This window comes from Microcebus murinus, chromosome X, assembly GCF_040939455.1.
Source record: "Microcebus murinus isolate Inina chromosome X, M.murinus_Inina_mat1.0, whole genome shotgun sequence".
Classification (NCBI taxonomy): domain Eukaryota; kingdom Metazoa; phylum Chordata; class Mammalia; order Primates; family Cheirogaleidae; genus Microcebus; species Microcebus murinus.
Window position 1 is genome coordinate 57,304,115 of NC_134136.1, and position 27,210 is coordinate 57,331,324.

The 27,210-nt window shown below is 33.6% G+C and overlaps 1 protein-coding gene across 1 annotated transcript; it reads right to left on the minus strand.

Annotated features, from left to right (window-relative positions):
* Positions 1-23,386: 23,386 nt before the first annotated feature.
* On the minus strand, positions 23,387-25,184 carry LOC105871464 (histone-lysine N-methyltransferase SUV39H2). Its single transcript, XM_012764805.3, has one exon. It carries the CDS (start codon positions 25,142-25,144, stop codon positions 23,912-23,914), a length of 1,233 nt encoding a protein of 410 aa, XP_012620259.2. The 5' UTR covers positions 25,145-25,184; the 3' UTR covers positions 23,387-23,911.
* Between the last annotated feature and the right edge of the window lie 2,026 nt (positions 25,185-27,210).

The following is a 27,210-nucleotide window of genomic DNA, read 5'->3' on the forward strand; positions in this document are numbered from 1 at the left end:
CCATTTCTTTCCCTCTGCTTTTCATTTTGGAAAGTTTTGATTTCTGTATTTTTGTGTTATCTTTTATTTTGAGATGTCTAATCTGTTGTTAGTCCCATGCACTCTATTTTTTAACACAAACATTATAGCTTACATTTATGGAATTTAGACTTGTGTCTTTTTTATATCTTCCATTTCTCTAGCTAACATGTTCAGTGTCTCCTTTATCTTCTTGAACATATGGAATACAAACAAATTGACTGTTTTAATGTTCTTATCTACTAATTTTACCATCTGTGTCAGTTTTGTATCTGTTCTGTTTGGCTGTGTTTTCTCCTTATTATGGGTAGTATTTTCCTGCTACATTTTTCTTCTCGTAATTTTTTGACTGGATGCCAAGTGTGAATTTTGACCTGTAGGTGCTGTATATTTTGCATTGCTATAAATATTCTTGAGCTTTGTTCTAGGATGCAGCTAAATTACTTGGAAAAAGAATGGTACTTACAGGTTTTGCTTTTAAACATTGTTAGGTGGACCAGAACAACATTTAGTCTAGGGTTCATTTTTTTCACTACTGAGGCAAGACCCTTCTGAATATTTCTCTCTATGTCCCATGAATTAGGAGGATTTCCACTCTGGTTGGTAGGTACAGGAATTATTTCTTATCCTGTGTGAATATCAGGTACTATTTTCTATAATCCCTTCAAGTCCTTATATGCACAAACCCATCAGGTCTGAGCTAAACAATGGACAAGGACTCTCTGTAGATTTCAGTTCTTTTTATCTGTAGAGCTGTCTTCTCAGGTACACTGCCTTGTGAACTTTACCTACCTAGGCTTCCCACGGCTTCCATCTCCATCCCCTCAACTCAGGGAGAATGCTTGGATTCTGGGAAATGCCTGAATTTCTCTCCCTTGCAGGTCACCCTAGTACCTTTTCTGGTCAGCAAGATGGAGCAATTGTTGGGGTCATCTCATATATTTTTCGACTTTCAGGGATCAGTATCCTTTGTTGCATGATATCTAACGTCTTGAGAACAATTGTTCCATATATTTTGATGGTTTTTTTAAGTTGTGTCAAGCAGGATGATAAATTTGGTCTCTATTACTCTTTCCTGTTCAAAAGGAAAATCAGAAGTATTTATTAATTTCACACTGTTTAGGGATTTTCTAGATATCTTTCAGTTATTTATTTCTAATTTAATTCTGCTTGGTCATAGAACATATTTTGTCTGATTTATCCAAATCTTAAATTTGTTGAAGTTTGACTTATCAACCAGAAATATGGTAGTATATCTTGATAGATGTTGCATGTGTACTTGAAAATGTTTATTCTACTGTTGTTGGGTGGTATATTCTCTATAAATCAATTAAGATAAGTTGGTTAATAGTATCACTCAAGTCATCTGTGTACTGTATGTATTTATTTCTCTGTACTTGTAGAAGGAGTATTGAAATCTCCAATTATAAATGCTGATTTGTTTATTTCATTTTAAGTTCTATATTTGCTTCATCTATTTTGAATCTCTGCTGTTAGGTACATACACATTCAAGATTTTTGTCTCCTTGGTGAAGTGACCTTTCATGATTATGTAATGGCTCTTTTCATCCTTATTAATATTGCTTGTTTTAAAATTTACATTCTCTGATATTAATATAGTCATTCCGGTTTTCTTTTTCCATTTTTGAAAATAACTTTATAAAGGTATGATTTACATACCACAAAATGTATCCATTCAAAGTGTACAATTCAATGGTTTAGTAAATTAATATAGTTGTGTAGCCTTCACCACTACTTAATTTTAGAATATTTACCTCCCTCTTAAAAGTCACACACCTTAGCAGTCATTGCCTATTCCTTCTTATCTGTAGCCCTAGGAAAACACTACTCTAAGTTTTGTCTCTATAAATTTTTCTATTGTGGCATTTCCTGTAAAAGGAGTCTTAATATATGTGGATTTTTGTGAATGAATTCTTTTACTAATATGTTTTCAAGATTCATCTATATTGTATGTATACGTACTGGGTTCACTTTTTATTGGCAATAAATATTTTATTTTATGGACATGTATTTTATTTATCCCATTATTAGTTGATTGGCATTTGGACTGTTTCCACTTTGGGTTGCTGTGAATAGTGCTACTATGAACATTTTTGTGCAAATTTTTGTGCAGGTGTATGTTTGAATTCTCTTGGGTAGATAACTAGCAGGGGAATTTCTGGGTCAAATAGAACTACATGGGTACTATTTGGAGAAATGTCACACTGCTTCCAAAGTAGTTGCACTATTTCCCCATTCCACTAGCCCTGTATAAGGGACTCAATTTCTTGATATTCTTGCCAATGTTCATTATTTTATGTCTTTTTGATTATAGCCATTCTGGTGAGTGTGAAGTGGTATCTCATTTATTCTTTAATGACTCATGGTATTGAGATCTTTTTATGTGTTTATTGGACATTTGTGTATCTTCTTTAGGGAAATGTCTATTTAGAGCCTTTGTTCATTTTTATATTACATTGATTTGTCTTTTTATTATTGAGGTATGTGTTCTTTATAAATATTGGATACAAGTCTTTGATCAGATATAGTTTTCAAATATTTTCTCCCTTTCTGTGTTTTGTCTTTTCACTTCCTCAATGATATCCTTCACAATACAAAGGATTTTTTAAAAATTTTGATGAAGTTCAATTTATCTTCTTTCTTTAGTCACTTGTACTTGGTTTTATATTAAAGAAGCCACTGGTTAATACCAAACATATGATTTACTCTTAAGTTTTCTTCTTAAAGTTTTATAGTTTTAACTCTTATGTTTATGTATATGATTCATTTTGACTTAATATTTGTGTATGGTATGAGGTAGAGGCCCAATTTCATTCTTTGTACCTTTGTACCCTTTGACTTTGTACGCTTGGTACAAAGTACCCTTTGAATGCTTTGACTAACATCTTTTCATCCCACCTTCTTCAGCTCCTGGCAATCACCATTCTACTCTGTGATTCCATGAATTTTACTATTTTTGAGTCCATGTATAAGTGAGATCATACTGAAATTCACATAATGTATGTGAATATTCAGTTGTCTGAGCACCATTTGTTGAAGAGACTATTCTATGACCATTACTTTGTCTTGACACTCTTGTTGAAATCAAATGACCATACATGTAGGGTTTATTCCTGGACTCTCAATTCTATTCAATTGATTCATATATTTATCCCCATACAAGAGCCAAACTCAGGGCCATAAATATATCCATCACTTCCTAAAGTTTCATTCTGCTTTTTCTATTATTACTTTTTTGTGGTGAAACACTTAATATTTAAAAGATCCACTATCCTTGAAAATTTTAAATATACAATATATTATTGTTAGCTATAGGCACTATGCTATGTACTAGATCCCCAAATATATTTATTTTGCATAATTGAAACTTCGTACCCTTTGACTAACATCTTTTCATCCCACCTCCTCCAGCCCCTGGCAATCACCATTCTACTTTGTGATTCTGTGAATTTTACTATTTTAGAGTCCATATATAAGTGAGATCATATAGTATAAGTCATTCTGTGTCTGGCTTATTTCACTTAACATAATGCCCTCTAAATCCACCTGTGTTTTTATAAGTGACAGGATTTCCTTCATTTTTAAGGCTGAATAGTATTCCATTGTAAGTGTATACCACAATTTCTTTATTCATTTATCCATTGTTGTACAATTAGATTTGGTTCAAAATCTTGGTTATTGTAAACAATGTTGCAATGATCATGGGAGTGCAAATGTCTCTTTGATATTCTGATTTCAATATCTTTGGATATATACCCAGAAGTGGGATTGTTGGATCCTATGATACTTCTATTTTTGACTATTTGAGGAACTTCCATGCTGTTTTCTTTAATGGATCTACAAATTTACATTCCTACCAATAGTGTATAGAGAGTTCCCTTTTTTCTACATTGTCACCAACACTTATTAACTTTTATTGTTTTTTTAATAATAGCCATTCTAACGGGTATGAGATGATATATCATTGTGATTTTAATTTGCACTTTCCTGATTATTAGATTTCCCTGATGATTAGAGATGTCAAACATCTTTTCATATACCTGTCGGTCATTTGTGTGTCTTCTTCTGAGAAATGTCTATTTAGGTACTTTGTCCATTTTAAAATCAGGTTATTATCATTTTTATAATTTGCCATTCAGTTGTACAGGTTTTTTGTATATTTTAAATATTAACCTCTTATCAGATATATGGTTTGCACATATTTTCTCCCATTTTGTAGGTTGCCTTTTCATTTTGTTGAGTTTATTTTTTATTGCTGTGCAGAGGTTTTTACTTTGATGTAATCCTGTTTGTTTATTTTTGCTTTTGTTGCCTGTGCTTTTGGTATCATATTCAAAAACTAATTGCCAAGACCAATGTTAAGGAGCTTTTTCCTCATATTTACTTTTAAGAATTTTATAGTTTCTGATCTTATGTTTAAGTCTTTAATCCATTTTGAGTTTATTTTTGTGTATGGTGTAAGATATGGGTAGAATTTAATTCTTTTACATGTGGATATTCACTTTTCCCAGCATCATTTATTGAAGAGACTATCTCCTCCCCATTTCATATTTTTGGCACATTTGTCAAAAATTAGATGACCATACATGTGTGGGTTCATTTCTAGGACCTCTATTCTGTTCCACTCTATTCCATATGTTTATTTTTATCCTAGTACCATATTGTTTTTATTACTATAGCTTAGTAATATAATTTGAAATCAGGAGGTATGCTGCCTCTAGCTTTGTTCTTCTTCGAGTTTGCTTTGGCTATTTAGGATCTTTTGTGGCCCAAATGAGCTTTAGGATTGTTTTTTTCCATGTTTTCTAAATGACGTTGGAATTTTGTGATTTTTTTTAGGGATTGTATTGAATCTATAGATTGCTCTGAGTAGTATGTACATTTAAACAATTCTAAGTCATGAACACTGGATATCTTCCATTTATTTATGCCTACTTTAATTTCTTTCATCAATGTTTTATAGTTATCATTGTAGAGATCTTTGGTTAAATTTATACCTAAGTATCTTATTATTTTTAATGTTATTGTAAATGGGATTCTCTTCTTAATTTCTTACTTGAATAGTTTATTGTTAGTGTGTAGAAACATAACTGATTTTATGTTGATTTTTTATTCTGCAACTTTACAGAGTTTGTTTATTAGTTCTAAGAGTATTTAGTGAAGTCTTAAGAGTTTTCTATATATAGCATCATGTCATCTGCAAATAGAGACAATTTCAGTTCTTCGTTTCTGATGTGGATGACTTTTATTTATTTTTTCCTACTTAATTATTCCACCTAGGACTTCCAGTACTTTATTAAACAGAAGTGCCATCTTTGTCTTATTCCTGATCTTAGAGGAAAAGCTTTTAGCTTTTCAGTGTTGAGTATGCTGTTACCTGGGAGCTTGTTATAAATGGCCTTTATTATGTTGAGGTACATTTCTTCTACACCTAATTTATTGAGAATTTTTATCAAGAAAAGATGTTGAATTTTTCCAAATGTTTTTTCTGTATCTGTTGAGATGATCATACGATTTGTTCCTTCGTTTTCTTAATTTGGTGTATAATGTTGGTTTGTATATGCTGAACTATCCTTGCATCCCAGGGGTAAATCCCACTTGATCTATAGTGTATAATCCTTTTAATGTATTATTGAATTTGGTTTGCTAGTATTTTGTTGGGGATATTCACATCTGTGTTCATCAAGATATTGGCTTGTAACTTTTTTTTCTTGTAGTGCCCTTGTCTACCTTTGGTATCAGGGTAATGTTTGCCTTGTAGAATGAGTTCAGAAGTATTCCCTCTTCTTCATTGTTTTGGGAGAATTTGAAAAAGTTTGGCATTAAATTTTATAAATGTTTGGTAGACTTTACCATTGAAACCATGTGGTTCTGGGGTTTTCTTTGTTGGGAAATTTTTGATTACTGATTCAAGCTTCTTGTTTGTTATCGGTCTGTTCAGATTTTCTATTTCTTCATGGTTCAGTCTTTGTAGGTTATATATTTCTAGGGATTTATCCATTTCTTTTAGGTTAAACAATTTGTTGGTGTGAAATTGTTCATAGTAATATTTTACCTCCTTTGTATTTCTGTGATATCAGTTGTAATGTCTCCTTAATTTTATTTGCAATTTTATTTATTTGAGTGATCTCTTTTTCTTAGTCTAGTTAAAGATTTGTCAATTTCATTTGCTTTTCAAAAAAAACAAATTTTAGTTTTTTCAATCTTTTCTATTGTTTTTCTAGTTTCTATTTCATTCATTTCTGCTCTAATCTTTATTATTTCCTTCCTTCTGCTACCTTTGCTCAGGAAGACTGAAATTATATCAAGTATTTTTTCTGACCACATGGTATGTTTTTCAAAGCCTCTTATGGGTATCTCATCCTACAACTTTTCCTTTTAAATTACAGTTGGCCCTCCATATCCATGAGCTCCATATCTGTGGATGCAACCAACTGAAGATCAAAAATATTAGGGGAAAAACAAGTTCTATAAAGTTCTCAAAAGCAAAATTTGGATTTGCCATATGTCAAGTATTACATTAAATCCATGTGAATTAAGTGATATGTAGGCATTGTATTAGTTATTGTAAGTAATCGGGGGATGATTTAAAGTATATGAGAGGATGTTCAGAGGTTATATGCAAATATTCTGCCATTTTGTATAAGGGACTTGAGCATCTGCAAATTTTGATATCAGCAGGGGTCCAATCCCCTAAGGATGTGAGGAAGGATTGTATTTGGTCTTCTCTGCTTGTTCTCACCATCTCAGGAAGCTGTAATGTTAAACAATTGTCACTGACAGCTTTTGAGAAATGCCCTTGGAGGGAAACCTGTTTGCACTGGGTGAGCCCTGAGTTAGGCAGGTCGCTTGAAGACAAGAGCTGTGAGTAAATGTTCCAGGGAGCTACCAGACAGGTCAAACAATGACAATTCTCTGGGAATAGTTCTTTTAGGGTCCACCAAATCTGTTCTGCCACCTCCAAATTAGTTGATAGTGTGTTGGTTTTTATCTTGTGTGCAGGGCTGTTGGTTTGCAGAATTACTGCATAGCTGGGGAGAGTGGGTTGGAATTAGGTTAAGTTAAAACTCCCACAAAACTTGCTGTTCATACTGAGAGTCACTCAGTTTTATTAAATAAATGTTTTTTGAATTGTTGTACACCTTAGCTTAATTTCCAAATTATCAGTTCTGAATTCAATATTGATTCTGAATTCTATTATTGATTCTTAATTCAGAAAATTTTGATGCTGACTATGTTTGCCTGTGTTCTTGTTGTTTTCTGAAGGATTGAATGTTTAAAGGTCCTAACTCCATCACTCTTTCTGACCCATACTATTAGCTTTTACATTTTGGACATTGCTCCATTCTGATTTAATTTTTGTGTATAGTGTGAGGCAAGGATCTTTTTTTCATCCACACTGCTATTCAGTTGACTTTGAATATATATATATATATATATATATATATATATATATATATATTCTTTAAAAATCATCTTTACTGAAGTATAAATTATATAGAATCAAATGATCCCACTTTACATGTCCAGTTTGATGGTATGAATTAATCTATTCATTTAACTACTATCATAGAGAGGATTTCCATAACCCCCAAAAGTTCCCTTATGTCATTTGCAGTGAATCCTCTATCATATCCAGTTACAGGCAGCCACTGATCTGCTTTCTATCATGATAGATTCATTTTTTCTGTCCTGGAAATTCATGCTAATGGAATCAGACAGTATATACATTTTTGTGAGTATGGTTTTTGTTCAGCATACATTTTGAAATTTATTCTTTTTTTGGTGCATGTATCAGTTTATTTCCTTATTGCTGAGTGACATTTTATTGTATAAAGATACCACGATTTGTGTACTAATTTACCAGTTGGTTGACTTTTGAGTTGCTTTCGGTTTTTGGCTATTATGAACAAAGCTCCCTTAAATATTTATGTACAGGTCTTTTGTGGTCATTAGCTTTCACTTATTTGGGGTAAATACTTAGTAAAAGAATTGCTGGCTCATATGATAAGTAGTGTGACTAACTACTCTAGTCTACCTAGAATTGGTCCAGATTTAGCATTGAAAGTCTCATGTCCCAGGGAACCTCTAAGTCCTAAGAAAACTGGGACAGTTGGTGACAGTAATAAATGTATTTTGACTTTGCCAGAAACTACCAAACTGTTTTCCCAAGCAGCAGCACCATTTTGCATTTTCATAAGGAATGTATGAGAATTCCAGTTATTCTCAATCTAGTTATTCCAAACACAAGGTGTTTGTTGCAAGTTTTTGTTTTTGTTTTGCTTTGTTTTTAAATTAAAGCCATTCTGGCAGGTGTGCAGTGGATGTCATTACAGTTTTAACTTGCATTCCATTGAGAAGTAATGATTTTGAGGATCTCTGCTTATCGATCATTTGCATACATTCTTTTGTGAAGTGTTTATTCAAATGTTTTGCCTATTTAAAAAAATAAGTTTTCCTCCAATTATTGATTTGTAAGATTTTTTTTTTATTTTGGCATATTATGGGGGTACAGATTTTAAGGTTTCAATAAATGCCCATTTCCCCCCCTCCCCCCAAAAGTCTGAGTCTCCATCATGACCATCCCCCAGATGGTGCACATCTCACTCATTATGTATGTATATACCCACCCCCCTCCCCCCTCCCACCTCCCCAATACCCTATTACTGTAGCACCTGTGTGTCCACTTAGGTGCTACTCAGTTAATACCAGTTTGCTGGAGAATATATCTGGTGCTTGTTTTTCCATTCTTGGGATACTTCACTTAGTAGTATCGGTTCCAGCTCTAACCAGGAAAGTATAAGATTTGTAAGATTTTTAAATGTATTCTTTTTTTATTTTTTATTTCAGCATATTCTGGGGGTATAAATGTTTAGATTATATATATTGCCCTTTCCTATATGTGCACTTAATAAAAGTCTTTTGTCATATGTGTATTGAAAATATTTTCTTCCTATTTATGTCTTTCATTTTATTAATGTTTTTCAGAGAACAAAGTTTTCAATTTTAATAAACTTCTAAGGTTTCATTATTAAAATTTATGCTTAATGCTTTTTTCTTATCTAAGAATGCTTTTCCTACCCTGAAGTTGAATATATACACTACTATATTTTAATGTAAGTGTTTCTTAGTTTTAGCACTCATTTCTAGGTCTATGATGCATTTGGAGTAAACTTTGTTTATAATATTAGTTAAGGCTTAATGTTTACTGGTTTTCTAAGGACATCTGGTTGTTCCAGCACTATTTGATGAAAATACTACTTTTCCTCCATTGAAATAGGTTGGCGACTTTGTCCAAAGTCAGTTGACCATGCATGTGTGGGTCTATTTTTTTCTCTCTATTTTCTTCCATTCATCTATGTCTCTATGATCAAATTAATACCATGTTTTGCTGACCATAGCTTTGAAATTATGTTGTGTATATTTTCCAACTTTGTTCTTCTTTTAAAAGATTGTTTTGGCTATTCTAAATTCTTTGCTTTTCTATATAAATTTGAGAATAAAAGTGTCAATTTCTATATGGAATATACTGGTATTTAGACTGGAGTTGCATTAAACACATAGATTAATTTGCTGATGTAATTAAACTGACATCTTAAAAATGTTGAATCTTTCAGTATATAAGTATGGTGTATCTCTCCAACAATTTCAGTCTTCTCTACTTTTTTAGTCAGCAATATTTTGTACTTTTCAGCATTTAGGTTTTTCATATATTTGGATAAATTTATCTATACATACACTATGGTTTTTGATACTATTGGAACATTTTTAAAAATTACAATTTCTACTTCTGCATTGCTAACATATAGAAACTCATTTCATCTTTGAATATTAATACTGTGTTCTGTGGATTTTCTAAAATTTACTTATTTGTTCTTTTAACATTTAAAGGCTTCATATGATTATCTGTGAACAAAGGCATGTCTTCCCAAAAAGAAGAGTGTTTTACTTCTTTATTTATTAATACAATAGTATGTCTTTTATTAAGTATGTTTTATTGTCTTATTTCACTGGATAGGAACTCCAAAAAATTATGCATAGAAATAGTGAAAGCAGACATCATTGCCTTGTTCTCAACTTTAGGAAGAAATAATTCAGCACTTTACCATTAAGTATGATAGTAGCTATCAGTTTTTCTTAGATTCCCTTCATTAGATTGAGGAAAATCTCTTCTCTTCCTATTTTATTGAAAATTTTTAAAGAACCACACAATTATTGTATTTTTCACATATTTTCCTGTATTTGTTGAGATGATAACTTATTACCTTTATTATGTAAATATGCTCAATTGCTTGCACTTATTAGTTTCCAAATTTTAAACCAACATTAATAACCAGGATAAACGCCACTTTTTCATGACACATCATCCTTTTTACATATTTTTGTATTGAATTTGCTAATGTTATGTTAAAAATTCTTTTGAAAAAATTCCTTTGAATATGTATATGTGAAATATTTATGTATATTTTTCTTCTGTTGTAATATCTTTGTCTAGTATTTGCTTCAGAATAATTTGTCTTCATAAGAGAATTGGAAAGTGCTCCTGCCCTCCCTATTTCCTGAAAGAATTTTAATAAACTTGGTATTTTTTATATTAAGTTTTGAGAAAATAAATAATTAAAGAGACAAGGGCCTGAAATTTTCTTTGGGAAAGAATTTTAATTATAAATTCAATTTCTTAAGTATATATAGACATATTGACATTTCTCTTTTGCATTAACTTTTAAAATTTGTCTCTTTCTATGAATTTGTCCAATTCATCTCAGTTGCTGAATTTATTGAAATAAAGTTGTTCTTAACATTATCTAAATATCCGTTTAATGTCTATGTTATTTGTAATTACATACAGTTTTTTAGTCCTAACATTTGTAATTTGTGTTTTCTTTTTCTTTCTACTCAACTAGTCTTGTAAGGATTTTATCAGTGTCATTAATATTTCCAAAGAAACAAATTTTGCAGTTTGTTTTTGACATTGTTGATTGCTATTGGTTGTTCATTTTCTATTTCATTGATTTCTAGTCTTATTTTTATTACTTCCATCTTTCTACTCAATTTGGGCTTAAAGTGCTGTGTTTATCTTAGTCTTTTAAGTTATAAGACAAGTTAGTTGATTCTAAACATTTCTTTCCAATTTAAGCATTTAAAGCAATACCTTTCTCTCTGAGATCTGCTTAAGTTATAGCCTACAAATTTTGATATTTTGCTTGCTTTTTACCATTCCTTTCAAAACATTTTCTAATTTCCCTTGTGATTTCTTTTTTGACTTATAAAATATTTAGCAGGTTGTTTTTTTCCAAATATTCAGGAATTTTTGAGATATCATTGCACAATTGATTTCTAATTTAATTCCACCATGATTAGATAACAAGCCACTATATGAATTTACTGAGGCCTTTTAAATATTGCTGAGCATGTGGTCTATATTGGGAAATGCTTCATGTGCATTTGAAAAGAATATGTATTCTATAGTTCTAGGGTACAGTGTTCTCTGAGTGTCAATTAGAACAAGTTGGTTGATAGTGTCGTTCAAATCTTGCATAACATTACTGATTTTCTGTCTACTTATTCTATCAATTACTCAGAGTAATGTTGAAAATGTAATCTCAAAATGTGTTTTAAGTTTGTCTAGTCTTCTCTTTAGTTCTTTAATTATTGCATCATATATTTTGAAACTGTGTCACTAGGTACAGACACATTTAACCACTCTTTATCGTTTGAAGTACTATTTTAGTGGTGTCTACTTTTTCTGATATTTGTAGAGCCAATCCAGATTTCTTACGTTCATTTGAGATAATACCTTGTTTTATTTTTTTACTTTTAACCTATTTCTTCATATTTGAAGGGTAGTTTTTGTAGACAGTATGAAATTGGGTTGTAATTTTTATTCAGCCCAATAATGTCTGGCTTTTAATTGATGTATTAAGTGTACTGATATTTAGTGGAATTATTAATATGGTTGACTTTAATTCTAACATCTTACTCTTTGTTTTCTCTTTTCTCATATTTTTGTTTTCTTTTTCCTTGTTTTGAGGCTTCCTTTAGATGAGTTGAATATCTCTTAGTATTGAATTCGGTCACCATTGTTGTCTTATTAACTTAAAAAAAATATTTTTATGTGGTGATCTGGGATTTACAATAGATATCTTTAATTTAGCATAGTCTATTTCAAATAATTTTGTATCATTCTATAGATAATATAAAGACCTTAGAATGATGGACTACTGTTCTCCTCTCCATTCTTTGTCCTATTGCCATATAATTTATTTTTACGTATGCAACAAACTTTATGAGATTCTATTACTAATTTTGAGTTAAATAGGCAATTATCTTTATTAAAAATAAACAGAGAAAAGTCTTTTGTGTATATCACATATTTACCCTTTCCAGTGCTCTTTATTTTTTAAAATGTTGATTTTAGTTTCACAGTGGTTTTACTTTCTTTTAGTCTAAAGAATTTCATTTGTTATGTCCTGTAGAGCAGGTGTGCTGGTAATAAATGTTCTCACATTTGTTTTGTGTTAAAATGTCTTGATTTTGTCTTCATCATTGAATGATATTTTCACTGGATATTGAATTTTGCTTTGAGAGTGTTATTTTCTTCTAACACTTTATTCCATTCTGGCTTCCATTGTTTTTAATTATATTTCAAAAGTAATTTCTCTTTTTTTCTCATGGTTATGTTATCTTTTTCCATGACTGAATTTAAAATTTTCTCTTTATCACTGCTTTTCAGCAATTTGATTATTATTTATCTTCATTTGGTTTTCTTTATTTTTTCCCTTTCTTTGTGTTTTTGAGCTTTGATAGGTTTATATTTTCAACAAATTTTGAATACTTTGGGTCATTATTTATTCAAATATTTTACTGCCCAGTCCCCTTTTTGGAGTTCAAATTTCACATAAAGTATATTGCTTGATATTTTCCCAGAAGTCATTGAGGTTTTGTTCTTAGCTCTTCTGTAAGAATCCTCTTACTAGATTTTCTCTTTTCTCTGAAATCACAATTCATCACTGACCATTGTCCTATATCTGAAGAGATGCTTCATATATTTTATCTAGTTTTCTAGTTTTTCCATGGTGGGAATACTAGTCTTCTACAACTTACTCCTCACAGTTGGAACAGGCATTCAGTTTTCTTTTTTTTCCCCTAATGGTATCTTTTAATGATCAGAAATATTTAATTTTGATCAAGTCCCATATGTCATTTGAGAAATTTTATTATTACTCTTTTTGTCTCCTGTCTATACAATATAATTTTTTCCTACTCAGTGTTTAAGAAGTTATTTTCCTATACTTTCTTCCATAAGCTTTATAATTTTAACTTCCCATATTTAGGTCTGCACTTTATCTTAAATTAACTTTTTGTTTGGTGTGATATAGGGTAATGATTCATTTTCTTTTCCTATGAAGATGTCCAGCGTCATTTGTTGAAAACTTTGTTTTTCTCATTGAATTGCCTTTGTGCCATTTTGGAAAACAATTGCTTTTATATGTGTGGATTTATTTATGTACTTTCTATTCTAATTTGTTGATATACTTATTTATTCTTAGGCATGTACTACATTGTCTTATTTTCTGTAACTTTGTAGTTAGACTTGAAATCTGGTAGATTGAATCCTTCAAACTTCAGAGTTTTGACTACTTTAGTTCCTTTACTTTTCCATATAAACTTTAAATCAGCTTATCACTTTCTGCAACAAAATATGATGGGATTTTTATCATAATTACATCATATGCATAGATAAATTTGAAAAGAATTATAATCTTAATAATATGGGGACATACAGTCAATGACAATCGTTTATCTTTTCATTTATTTTCATTTTTTAAAAAAATTCTCTCATGAATGTGTGGTAATTTTAAGTGTAATAAAGGTCTCGTGTTCTTTTTATTAAACTTATTACTAAGTATTACATGATTTTTTATCGCATTGTACATGACATTTTAAATTTCCTTTTTCTGGTATTTGGAAAAATCTGTTTTATGGCTTATATATAGAAATGTAATTAATTTTTATATATTGATCTTTTTTTTTTTTTTTTTTGAGACAGAGTCTCACTTTTGTTGCCCAGGCTAGAGTGAGTGCCGTGGCGTCAGTCTAGCTCACAGCAACCTCAATCTCCTGGGCTCAAGCGATCCTTCTGCCTCAGCCTCCCAAGTAGCTGGGACTACAGGCATGCACCACCATGCCCGGCTAATTTTTTGTATATATATTTTTAGTTGGTCAATTAATTTCTTTCTATTTTTTTTTAGTAGAGACGGGGTCTCGCTCAGGCTGGTTTCGAACTCCCGACCTCGAGCAATCCGCCAGCCTCGGCCTCCCAGAGTGCTAGGATTACAGGCTTGAGCCACTGCGCCCGGCCTTATATATTGATCTTATATCCTACTGTCTTGTAAATTCACTTAATAGTTCCAGGGGTTTTTTTTTTGTAGATTCCTTGGGAACTTCTGTATACATAATCGTCTAATCTGTGAATAATGACAGTTTTGCTATTTCCTCTCCAATCTTTAGGATTTCTACTACTTTTTCTTGCCTTCTTGGCCTAGTTAGTACAATGTTGAATATAAGTGGTGAGAATTAATTTCATTGTGTTTTTCTCAAACCTGGTTAAAAAAGCAATGAAGATATAATCATTAACGTGATGTTAACTTTACGTTTTTGATAGACGCCCTTTATCACATTGAGAAAGTTACCTTCTGGCCGGGCGCGGTGGCTCACGCCTATAATCCTAGCACTCTGGGAGGCCGAGGCGGGCGGATTGTTTGAGGTCAGGAGTTCGAAACCAGCCTGAGCAAGAGCGAGACCCCATCTTTACTATAAATAGAAAGAAATTAATTGGCCAACTAATATATAGAGAAAAAATTAGCTGGGCATGGTGGTGCATGCCCGTAGTCCCAGCTACTCGGGAGGCTGAGGCAGTAGGATTGCTTGAGCCCAGGAGTTTTAGGTTGCTGTGAGCTAGGCTGACGCCATGGCACTCACTCTAGCCTGGACAGCAAAGTGAAACTCTGTCTCAAAAAAAAAAAAAAAAAGAGAGAGAAAGTTCCCTTCTACCTTCATGCATCACTTAGCAACAGGGACACATTCTTGACGGGGATACATCTTGAGAAATGCATCATTAGGCAATTTTGTCCTTGTGTGAACATCATAGATTGTGCTTAACACAAACCTAGATGGCTTAGCCTACCACACACCGAGCCTATATGGTATAGCCTGTTGCTCCTAGGCTGCAAACCTGTGCAGTGTGTTATTGTACTGAATATTGTAGGCAATTGTAAATCAATGCTAAGTATTTGTGCATTTAAACATAGAAAAGGTACAGTAAAAATACAACATAAAAGATTTTTAAAAAGTACACCTGTATAGGGCACTTACCATGAATGGAGCTTGCAGGGTGTGTCAGTGAGTGAGTGATGAGTGAATGTGAAGGCCTAGGACTTTACTGTACACTGCTGTAGACTTTATAAACACTGTATACTCAGGCTACACTAAATTTGTAAAGAACATTCCTTCTTCAACAATAAATTAATGTTAGTTTACTGTAACACCTTTACTTTATAAACTTTTAATTTTTTTAACTTTTAGACACTTTTGCAATAACAGTGTAAAACACAAATCTTTTAAAATCCTTAGTCTGTAAGATTTTTACTATTTTTAAATTCTTTATTTTTTACTTTTTAAAATTTTGGTTGAAAACAAAGACATAAACACATACATTAGCTTAGGCCTACACTTCTTGTCCCACTAGAAGATCTTCAAGGGCAATAATACTCATGGAGCTGTAATATCTTGTATTATAACACACCTTCTTCTGGAATACCTCGTGAAGGACCTGCCTGAGGTTGTTTTACAGTTAACTTTTTTTATAAGTAGGACTACAATAAAAAATAACAATAAAAAGTATAGTATAGTAAATACATAAACCAGTAACATAGTCATTTATTGTCATTATCAAATGTTGTGTACTGTGTACATTACTGTATGTGCTATGTTTTTGTATGACTGGCGGAGCAGTGGGTTTATTTACTACACCAGCATCACACAAACATGTGAGTAATGTGTTGCACAATGAAGTTACAACTACTATGATGTCACTAGATGACAAGAATTTTTCAGCTCCGTTATAAGCTTATGGGACCGTTGGTGTATATTCAGTCCATTGTTGACCAAAACGTCATTATGGGGCACATGACTATATTTACTAGTTTTCTGATTTTATAATGAGTAGATTTTGAATTTTGTCAAACACTTTTTTCCTGCACCTTTTATGCATTCTTTTTTCATTTTTTTCTGTTAATATAGTGAATTGAGACTCACATTGATACAATCCACTGATCTTACTCAGATATTCTCAGTATTATTTACAGTCACTTGTGTATTTAGTTCTATATAATTGTATCATGTGTGTATCATGTGTGTTATGTATCTTGACTCCATCTGTTAGTGAAGTCAAGATACATAACAGTTTCATTCACAAGGGTACCTTCTTTCTTTCTTTCTTTCTTATTTATTTATTTCTTTAGTAGAGATGGGATCTCACTCTTGCTCAGGCTGGTCTCAAACTCATGGGCTCAGGCGATCCTCCCTACTCCCGCCTCAGCCTCCCAGAGTGCTAGGATTACAGGCGTGAGCCACCACGCCCTGCCAAGGGTACCTTCTATAATAGCCACAGCTGTCTTCCTCCTGCTATTTCCCTTGTCCCTAGCCCCCAGAAACTACTAATCTGTTCTTCATTTCAAAATGTTTTATAAATGGAATCATATGTATGCAACCTCATGGGGCTGTCATGTTGTATGTATCAATAGTCTGTGCCTTTTTATTGCTGAGTATATTATACCTCAATTTATTTAACCATTCACCTGTTGAATAACATTTTGGCTGTTTTCAGGTTTTGGCTATTATAAATAAAGCTGCTATGAATATTATGTACTGAATTTTGAGCAGGCATATGTTTTCATTTCTCTGAATTAATTGCCCAGATGTTCAATTGCTGGGCTGTATAGTAGTTGCATGTTTAGTTTTATAAGAAATTGCCAAACTGTTTCCCAGAGTGGCTGTTATGTGTTGATGTCCTCCCAAAATTTATATGTTGAAGTCCTCACCCCCAGCACCTCAAAATGTGACCTTACTTGGAGATAGGGTCTTTACAGAGAAAATAAAGTTTAAATGAAATATTTAAGGTGGGCCCTAATCCAATATGACTGGTGTCCTTATCAAAAGGGGAAATTTGGACACAAAGACATGCATAGAGGGAAAATGATGTGCAGAGACACATGAAGAAAATGACCACCCACAAGCTGAGGAGACAGGCATGGATAGATTATTCCCTCCACACCCCTGAGAAGGAATAAATCCTACTAACATCTTCATTTCGGACTTCTAGCTTCCAGAACTGTGAGACAATAAATTTCTGTAGTTTAAGCCACTCAGTTTCTGGTAGTTTATTACAGCAGCCTAGCAAACTTATAGAAGCTGTGCCATTTTAGATTTTTACCAACAGTGTATGACTGATCCAGCCATTTCATATACTCACCAAAATTTGGTGTTGTCATTGCATCTTTATTTTTGCCATTCTGATAGATGTGTAGTGATAGATATGTCATTGTAATTTTAACTTGCATTTCACTGATGGCTAATGATGGTAAATAGCTATTTGCCATCTGTACATTCTCTTCAGTGAGATGTTTGTTCATGTCCTCTGCCAATTTTTTCATTGGATTTTTCTAATGTTGACTTTCAAAAATTCTTTGTATATTCTAGAATATCTAGGTAGAATTCTAGAAAATCTAGAATATTCTGTATATTCTAGCTATTGTCAGGTAGCTGGTTTGCAAATATTTTCTCCAAATCTGTACCTTATATTTCATCCTCTTCACCTGAACCTTTGCAAAACAGTAGTTTTTAATTTTTATGGTGTTTAGTTTATCAATTTATTATTTTATGGATAATGCTTTTGGTATTAAGTCTAAGAATTAATTCCCTAGCCTTAGGTCTTGAAGTTTTCTCTTACGATTATTTTCTAAGTGTCTTATAATTTTATGTTTTACATTTAAGTTAATGTTTGAGTTACTTTTTGTGTAACGTATGAGGTATGAATTTCCAGTTGAGGGTGTGTGTGCATGTGTGTGTGTGTGTGTATTTCCAATTGCTCCAACACTATTTGTTAGAAGGACTATCCTTGCTTTATTGAATTTCTTTTGCATCTTTGTCAAAAATCAACTGAGCATATTTGTGTGGATATAATTCTGAGTTTTTTATTTTATTCTATTAGTCTAGAAAAAAACCCTCAACAAATCTAACTATATGCTATCTACAGGAGACATAATTTAGACTCAAAGATTCAATTGGTTGAAGTAAAAGGATGGACAATAATACACCTACAAATAGCAATCATAAAAGAACTAGAGTGGTGATACTAATACCAGAATTTGGATAGACTTCATAACAAAAATGTGTCACTAGAGATAAAGATGAATATTTTGTAACACTAAAATTGTCAATCCATCAGAAAGTTATAAGAATTATAAATTTATATGTATCTGAACAAACAGCCCCAAAATAGACAAAGGAAAAGCAGAATTGAAAGGACAAATAGATAATTCACCAATAATAGTGGAAGACTTTAATGCCCAACTTTCAATAATGGATAGACCAATTAGACCTAAGAGACATCTATGCAAAATTCCACCCAATACCAGATGCTTATATTTCTCTAGTGCACATGAAACATTCTCCAGAATAGACCTGATATACTAGCCTAATAAAACATGCCTCTATATATGTAAAGTGATTGAAACCATACAAAATATAATCTATGACTAAAATAAAATGAAATTAGAAATTTATAACAATTAAATTTGGTAAATTTACACATATGTATTTCAAGCTGGTCTACCTGGTAAGTATCATGGAGTTACCAGCCTTGTCTTAATTGATGGCCACCAAAATTTGAATTGTTTTCAACAATGCCTTAGTTTTGAAATTCTCCACACAGTTTTCAAAATAAAACTAGTCCCCTTAGTCTGAGCTGTTGAGCTGTGTTCTTATGTCTTGCCTTTTCCCATGGGCAGAATGTCTGTGCTATTGTAAGGGAGTAGAGGGTAAAGACAGCAGCATTTTTCTCCTAGAATTATGCCCTAGCTCTAAGAGCAAAGCTCTGGGTGCAAAGGTAGTTCCTGGTCTTCTGTATGTGGCTCTCTTAGTGTGTGACCTCTGCTTTTCTAGAGACCTGAGTCAAGTGTGTTCAAAGCAGAGTATACTATACCTGCTATACCTGGAGTTGACCTTCCTCACTATAAGTAGGCATTGGGTGGGGGAAGGAAGACTGGCCCACTGTAACTACCAAGAATAAGGCTTCTGCATTATGTAACTTCGGCCAATGAGTGATGCTGGTGGCCTGCCTCACCCAGGTAAAAGTGTAACCCTAGACTGGGAGGCTAGGTGGAGAGGGAACCCATCTTAACTACAGATGACTGGAGTAGAATTTCCATCACAGTGAACTGGTAGGGGTGGAAATAGAAACATGCCAAGGCTCAAATGCCACAAACTCTCATTTTTCTTACTGAGATGTAGTAATAGATGATTTTCCTGATTAGATGTTTCTCTATTTGCTTTAGGCTCTCAGGATGATTTCTAGACACTTTAAATATTTTTTTTTGAAAAATAATGTGCAGCAGTTAGGTAATTTTTTTGCTGCGGAGAATGTCCACCATGCTCTCAAACTGCCATTCTAGAAGTTCATCAAAGGTTGATTTCTTTCCATAAGGATATTGGTTTGACTCAGAACTATTTATTGAACAAATCGTTCTTTCTCCAAATTACTAGTGTCTTCTTGTCATAAATCAGATGACAGTATATGTGTGGGTTTGATTCTGGACTGTAGATTTTGTTCCATTAATTAGTTTGCTTACTCTTTTGCCAATACTATATCCTCTTAATTACTATCTCTTTATATTTAATAATAGGGATTCTTATCTGGTAGTGAATTCCTCCTGTTTGCTCCTGTTCTGCAGTTCTACAAGATACCCATTATTGGCCTTTTGCATTTCCTTATAAATTTTAGGATCACCTAGTAAATTTTTCAAAAATGTACTTGAATTTTTATTGGGATTATGTTGGATCTTTATTAGTTAGGAGGTATTTTAAATCACTTTTTGACACCTTAGCAATATTTAGTGGTGTGATACATAATATAGTCTCTCCCTCCATTTATTTATGTCTTTAATTTTTTTTTCAAAATGTGATAATTTTCATTATAAGAATCTTTCATATCTGTCATCCAATCTATTTCTAGGCATTTGCTATCTTATTCAATTGTTAATAATGCTCGTATCAGTCAGGGTTCCAACATAGAAATGGAACCAGTTTATATATATATATATATATATATGTATATATGTAAACATATATATATATATAGCATATTTCAGGTTGGTGCAAAAGTAATCACGGTTTTAGCATTGTTGTAATTTGCTGTTTGATATTGGAATACCTTCTTAAATAAATGTGGTTATGCTATACATCATTTTTTTTTTTTTTTTTTTTTTGAGACAGAGTCTCGCTTTGTTGCCCAGGCTAGAGTGAGTGCCGTGGCGTCAGCCTAGCTCACAGCAACCTCAAACTCCTGGGCTCAAGCGATCCTTCTGTCTCAGCCTCCCAAGTAGCTGGGACTACAGGCATGTGCCACCATGCCCGGCTAATTTTTTCTATATATATTAGTTGGCCAATTAGTTTCTTTCTATTTATAGTAGAGACGGGGTCTCGCTCTTGCTCAGGCTGGTTTCGAACTCCTGACCTCGAGCAATCCGCCCGCCTCGGCCTCCCAGAGAGCTAGGATTACAGGCGTGAGCCACCGCGCCCGGCCCCTATACATCATTTTAATGTGCATTTCTCACTTTATGTTTTTTTGCTAATGACTTGTTACTTGCTGTTGATTTTACATTTATTTCAGACTATGGAAATGATGTTAAACAAAAAGCAAATTCTAGCGATTTTCTATTCAAGTTCAAAATGGGTCATAAGGTAGTGGAGACAACTTGCAACGTCAACAACGCATTTGGCCCAGGAACTGCTAACAAACATACAGTGCAGTGGTGGTTCAAGAAGTTTTGCAAAGGAGATGAGAGCCTTGAAGATGAGCCTTGCAGTAGCCGGTCATCAGAAGTTGACAATGACCAGTTGAGAGCAATCATTGAAGCTGATCCTCTTACAATTACATGAGAAGTTGCTGAAGAACTCAACATTAACCATTCTACAGTCATTTGACATTTGAAACAAATTGGAAAGGTGATATAGCTTGATAAGTGGCTGCCTCATGAGCTTACTGAAAATTTAAAATAATCGTCGTTTTGAAGTGTTGTCTTCTCTTATTGTATGCAACAAAACAAACCATTTCTTGATTAGATTGTGACATGCAAGGAAAAGTGGATTTTATATGACAACCAGCCAGGACCAGCTCAGTGGTTGGACCAAGAAGAAGCTCCAAAGCACTTCCTAAAGCCAAACTTGCACCAAAAAATGGTCGTGGTCACTGTTTGGTGGTCTGATGCTGGTCTGATCCACTACAGCTTTGTGAATATGGACAAAAACCATTAAATCTGAGAAGTATGCTCAGCAAATTGATGAGATGCACCAAAAACTGCAACACCTGCAGCCAACAGAAATGTCAACCGAAAAGGCCCAATTCTTCTCCATGACAATGCCTGACCTCACGTCACACAACCAATGCTTCAAAAACTGAACGAATTGAGCTACAAAGTTTTGCCTCATCCGCTGTATTCACCTCTGACCTCTCGCCAACCCACTACCACTTCTTCAAGCATCTCAACAATTTTTTGCAGAGAAAATGCTTCCACAACCAGCAGGATGTAGAAAATACTTTCAAAACCAGCAGGATGCAGAAAATGCTTTCCAAGAGTTCATTGAATCCCAAAGCACGGATTTTTATGCTACAGTAATAAACAAACATTTCTTGTCGGCAAAAATGTGTTGATTGTAATGGTTCCTATTTTGATTAATAAAGATGTGCTTTAGCCTATTATAATGATTTAAAATTCATGGTCCAAAACTGCAATTACTTTTGCACTAAACTCATTTATACACACACCCACACACACACACACACACACACATATATAGTGTATATATATATACACACGAATCTCATATATAATATACACTCTATATTTATATTTATGGATCTATGTATCATCTATCGAGAGAGAGAGAGAGAGAGAGAGACTGTTTGGCTTATGTGAATGTGGGGGGTAAACAAGTCTGAAAACCACAGAGCGGGCTGACAGACAAGCTGAAACTCTTGAGCACCAGCTAAAGTTGCAGAGTACAGGCAGAATATCTTCCTAAGGGAAACCTCAGTTCTGCTCTTAATGCCTTTTAACTGACTCAGGCCCACTCATGTTATCTAGGACATGGATCCATGTATCTAGGATATTCTTTTTACTTAAAGTCAACTAATGATAAATGTTAATCACATCTACAAAATACATTCACAGTAATACCTAGATTTGTGTTTGATTAAATAATTGGAGGCTATAGCCTAGCTAAACTGGACACATAGAACTGGCCATCACCATATTATTTTTTTTTTCAATTTAAACATTTGTTGCTGAAATAAATAAAATTGATTTTTATAACTTGACTTGTTAAATCCACTTCTTAATTCCAATAGTTTGGCCATAAATTCATTGAGCTCATTAGGTATTCAGTCTTGTTTTCTACAAATATTGGAAACTTTATTTCAACCTTTCTAATCCTTATGTGTTAATTTCTATTTCTATTGCACTAGTTTGAACCTGGAGTACAAATTTGATTAAAAGTGGTAATAGAATTTATCTTTGATTTTTTTTTTTTTTTTTTTTTTTTTTTGAGACAGAGTCTCGCTTTGTTGCCCAGGCTAGAGTGAGTGCCGTGGCGTCAGCCTAGCTCACAGCAACCTCAAACTCCTGGGCTCGAGTGATCCTTCTGCCTCAGCCTCCCGGGTAGCTGGGACTACAGGCATGCGCCACCATGCCCGGCTAATTTTATATATATATATCAATTGGCCAATTAATTTCTTTCTATTTATAGTAGAGACGGGGTCTCGCTCTTGCTCAGGCTGGTTTTGAACTCCTGACCTTGAGCAATCCGCCCACCTCGGCCTCCCAAGAGCTAGGATTACAGGCGTGAGCCACAGCGCCCGGCCGTATCTTTGATTTTTTTAACCAGTCATAGTAAAATAATTCCTTGAATGTGGTGTTTGCTTAAGTGTTCTGGTAATTTATTTTCTTACAATGAGCAAGTTTCCTTCTTTCCATATTTATTTTTTATCATTAAGATGCCAATGTTTTAATGAAAAAGTAGAAAATAGAGTATAAAATTCAGTATCACCTATTTGTCTCAAATACAAGTACAGTGAGTATTAAACAGAAATGACAATGTAATAACAAAAACAGAACTTGCATGTTTGCCCAGACTGAATTAACTCTATTTCTCCGAATTTGGGGTGTATGTGTGGCAAGTCGAATTTCTGATCTCAGCAACTGTTATGAGTTTAACACTTTTCAAATACTGAAGGCGGCATTCTTCTATTCACATGGACTTCTTACGTATGCATATGCTGAGCCGTAAATAGTTTGCCTTTTGTATTTGGTCTCCAAGCACTACATATGTAGACTTCAAGTCAGTCTATGTGGCCCAGTGGCACTCTCTTTAGAAGCGTTGGTAATACATTTGGCAAATGTGTTGAAATATGAATTATAAATTAACAAAGGTATAATCTTGCTGATATGAAACAAAGAGTCCCAAATATTCATTTTTTTTAAAAATGTTAACATCAGAAAAACTACAATTATCATCAGCTCTATTTCCTGAAAATTCAGTTGAGGTAACCTCTGCAAGTCACAGCTCCACATTTACATACAGTTCTGACCCTCTTTCTGGCTGGGCTGTGGTCAATAGAATCTGAAGATATATCTTCAGAACCTTTCATTTGATAATCAAGAGTCAGCTCTTCTCCAGCATTTATGGTTCTCGTGGAAAACAATGCTATTCGGGGAAGACGAGTATCGAGGTTATCAATGAAAACATTGAACACCTGAAGATTTGGGTCACAACTGTGATTCACAAAATGAGACACATTTCCATATCGAGCTGCATCCACTGTGAATTCATCAGATTCATAGTCCAGATCAAAGAGATATGTAATTCCTTTGTTGTCATATAACTGCCCCCGTCTTTCAGCTTCTTCACTTGTGATTACCTCTCCAACGTATTCCATGACAAAACTCATTCTTTTAATTTTCACAAGGGTTTTTACACCCCAGCCACGGCCATTGCTAGTTCGAAAGATGCAAAGTGAATATTGTGTGCCTTTTTGTACAATCCTATTGGGACAATCAGGTCCACATTGACACTTTGAGTTGCACTCATAGATGGGGGTACCAGGCGGGATTTTAATTTGTTGTTTTTTGTTATAAGCCAAAAGAACTCCAGCTTCAGCAGGACAACATTTGTCAAAGAAGCAATCCGTGCATGAACAACCACATGTAGCTTCGTTAACTAAGCTGATACCAGGAGCTGGTTTATATTCATTAATGTAGTAGAAGTCTGAAGGTGGGCCCTCTAAGTCAACAGTATTTTCAACAAATATCATTCCTTTATGATTCTTTCTTCTGTTGAGTTCTTCCTGCCATCTCTGCAGAGCTATCCTTTGTTTAGCCTTCTTCACAATGTACTCAGCAACCGCAGGTTTCAGAGTTTTGTTATTGTCTTTTGGAGTTATTGCTTTGCCTTTCTTTACCTGAGATAAATAATTATGCTTGTCATTAGAGAATTGCTGAAGCAGTAATGGGCACTTGAGATTTTGTAAAGGTTCCCAAGTATTTGTAGAATCTGGCCATCCTTTCCATTTTACAAGATAATATTCCATATCCTTTACTACCTTGTAGTCACACAAGTATTCCACCTCATAATTCTTTAGATTCCTTTTGGTGATTCCAATCGATTTACATGTGAGCTTTTCTTTTCTACATAATTCCTGAAGAGTATCAAGTGAAACTAGGCAAGGCACACACCAAGCTCCTCGCGTCTCGGCCCCCGCCGCCGCCATCTTGAGGAGCTTTCATTCAAACTGGCGGGGTCTGACGGGATAGCTCAGCTGGCCCGACGCCCCGCCCCAGCCCGGCACGCGCGGGACTCTGGGGGCCGGGGCTGGGGGCCGGCACCCTCGGAGCGTCCTGACGTCACCGGAGGCCGACTCCGGCCGCCTTTCTTTCCATATTTTGCTAAAAGTTTTTATTACGGGTAGGTTTTGAATTTTTACAAATGTAGTATCTGCTTTTATTGAGATGCTCATATGAGTCTTCTCTTTTATATTTTGGTAATATGATGAATTACACTGAATGATTTTTGAATGATAAACCACCATGGATACCTGGAATGAATATCACCTAATTGTGATATATTTTATTATATTATTATCAGATTTAAAATGTTAAATTTTTAGTAAAGAATTTTTGGAATCCATGTTAGTGAGAGGAATTTGTATGTGATTTTTATTGCTTGCACTGTTCCTGTCAGATTTTGGAATCAAAATTATGCTGGCTTCTTAAAAATAATTGGGGTGTCTTTATTATTATTTAACTCTGTGTCTAAATTTTGTTATTTTTTTGTTAAATGCTGGGTATGGGGTTTTCTTTATGGAAAGTTTTTTTAATAATGGAGTAAATTTCTTTGTAAGTATTGGACTATTCAGATTTCCTAAATATTGTTTCCTTATAGTATTCTAAGGTTAAAATTTACTGTTATTTCTCTAACTTCTTGAAATGTATAAGCTTAAATTGTTGATTTTCAGTCTTTCCTCAGTTCTACATATGAAAATTTACACGTATAAATTTCCTTCTAATATCTACTAAAGCTGCATATCACAAATTTTAGTATATTCAAAATATTTTCTCCTTTTACATGTGATTTCTTCCTTGATCCATTGGCTATTTAATAGTATATTGTATAATTAAAAGGAAATTTAGAATTTTATATTTATTGTTTTCTTGTTGGTTTCTAGGTTACTACCACGGAGTCAAGAAGATGCTCTGATTGATTTCGACCTTTATAAACTTGTTGAGAGGCTTTTTTAGTTGTCAAGCATGTGATCAGTTTTGTTAGATGTTCCCTATACACTTCAAAGGGAAATGAATTTCTCATTGTTGTCATGCTGTTTCATTATGTTGATCAGATTTTCTTTGTCTTTACTCATTTTTGTGTGTGTGTCAGTGTTTTATTATTTTTTTCCTAGAGTTTTTGGCAAGAGTGGTTGTCCATCCTTCTAGGAAACAGAAGTCCTTCCATTCAGCAGAATCAAATACCATACATATGTTGTCAACTCCAAATATATCTTCAAGCCCAGACTTTTCACTTGAATCCAGGCTCCTATATCTATATGTCCACTAAAAATTTATACATCTCTCAGACACTTCACATTTATGTTAAAATTAAATCATTATCTTCCATTCCAAACTGCCCTCCTTCCTCCCCCTTATCTTTCCATCTTACTGAAAGAAATACCATTAATTAAGTTGTTCATGGAGGATAAAATGAAAGTATTATCATTAGACTCCATTTTTGATGTCTCTTAGCATATCCAGAAAATCATTAAGTCCTAAGATTCTGCCTTTTTGACATCTCTCTGATCTGATCCATCTTTTCTCCATCCCCACTGATACTGCTCCATCATCTCCTCTTTGAAACTTTTCAGAAGCTTCTAATTGACCTTTCTGCCTTCAATCTTGCTCTCTCTAATTTGTCCTCCACATAACTGCCAGTGTTATCTTTATAAATCATAAATATGACTTATTACTTGTGTTCTCAACATCCTTAAATTGCTTCTTATTACCTGCAAGATACATTTCAAGCATCTAAGCTTTGCAACAATGTCCTTTTGTGTTCCGGGAATGTCCTCTTGTATTTCATTTCACTCTTTTGTCCACTTGGAAAACATCTTTTTCATTTTGCAAGAATGAGTTCAAGCATCAAGGTCTTTGCTCACCCTCCACTAGAATGGAATGCTTCCACTGTTGTTATCTTAGTATGTGCAGTATAGCCTCTAAAAATTAATTTTACACAATTGTGAAACCAACCCTCACCTGGACTCTGAACAATTCTACACCAAGAACTCTG

Excerpts from the sequence above, each read along its gene's own strand:
- LOC105871464 (XM_012764805.3), bottom strand. The coding sequence starts at position 25,144 with ATGGCGGCGGCGGGGGCCGAGACGCGAGGAGCTTGGTGTGTGCCTTGC.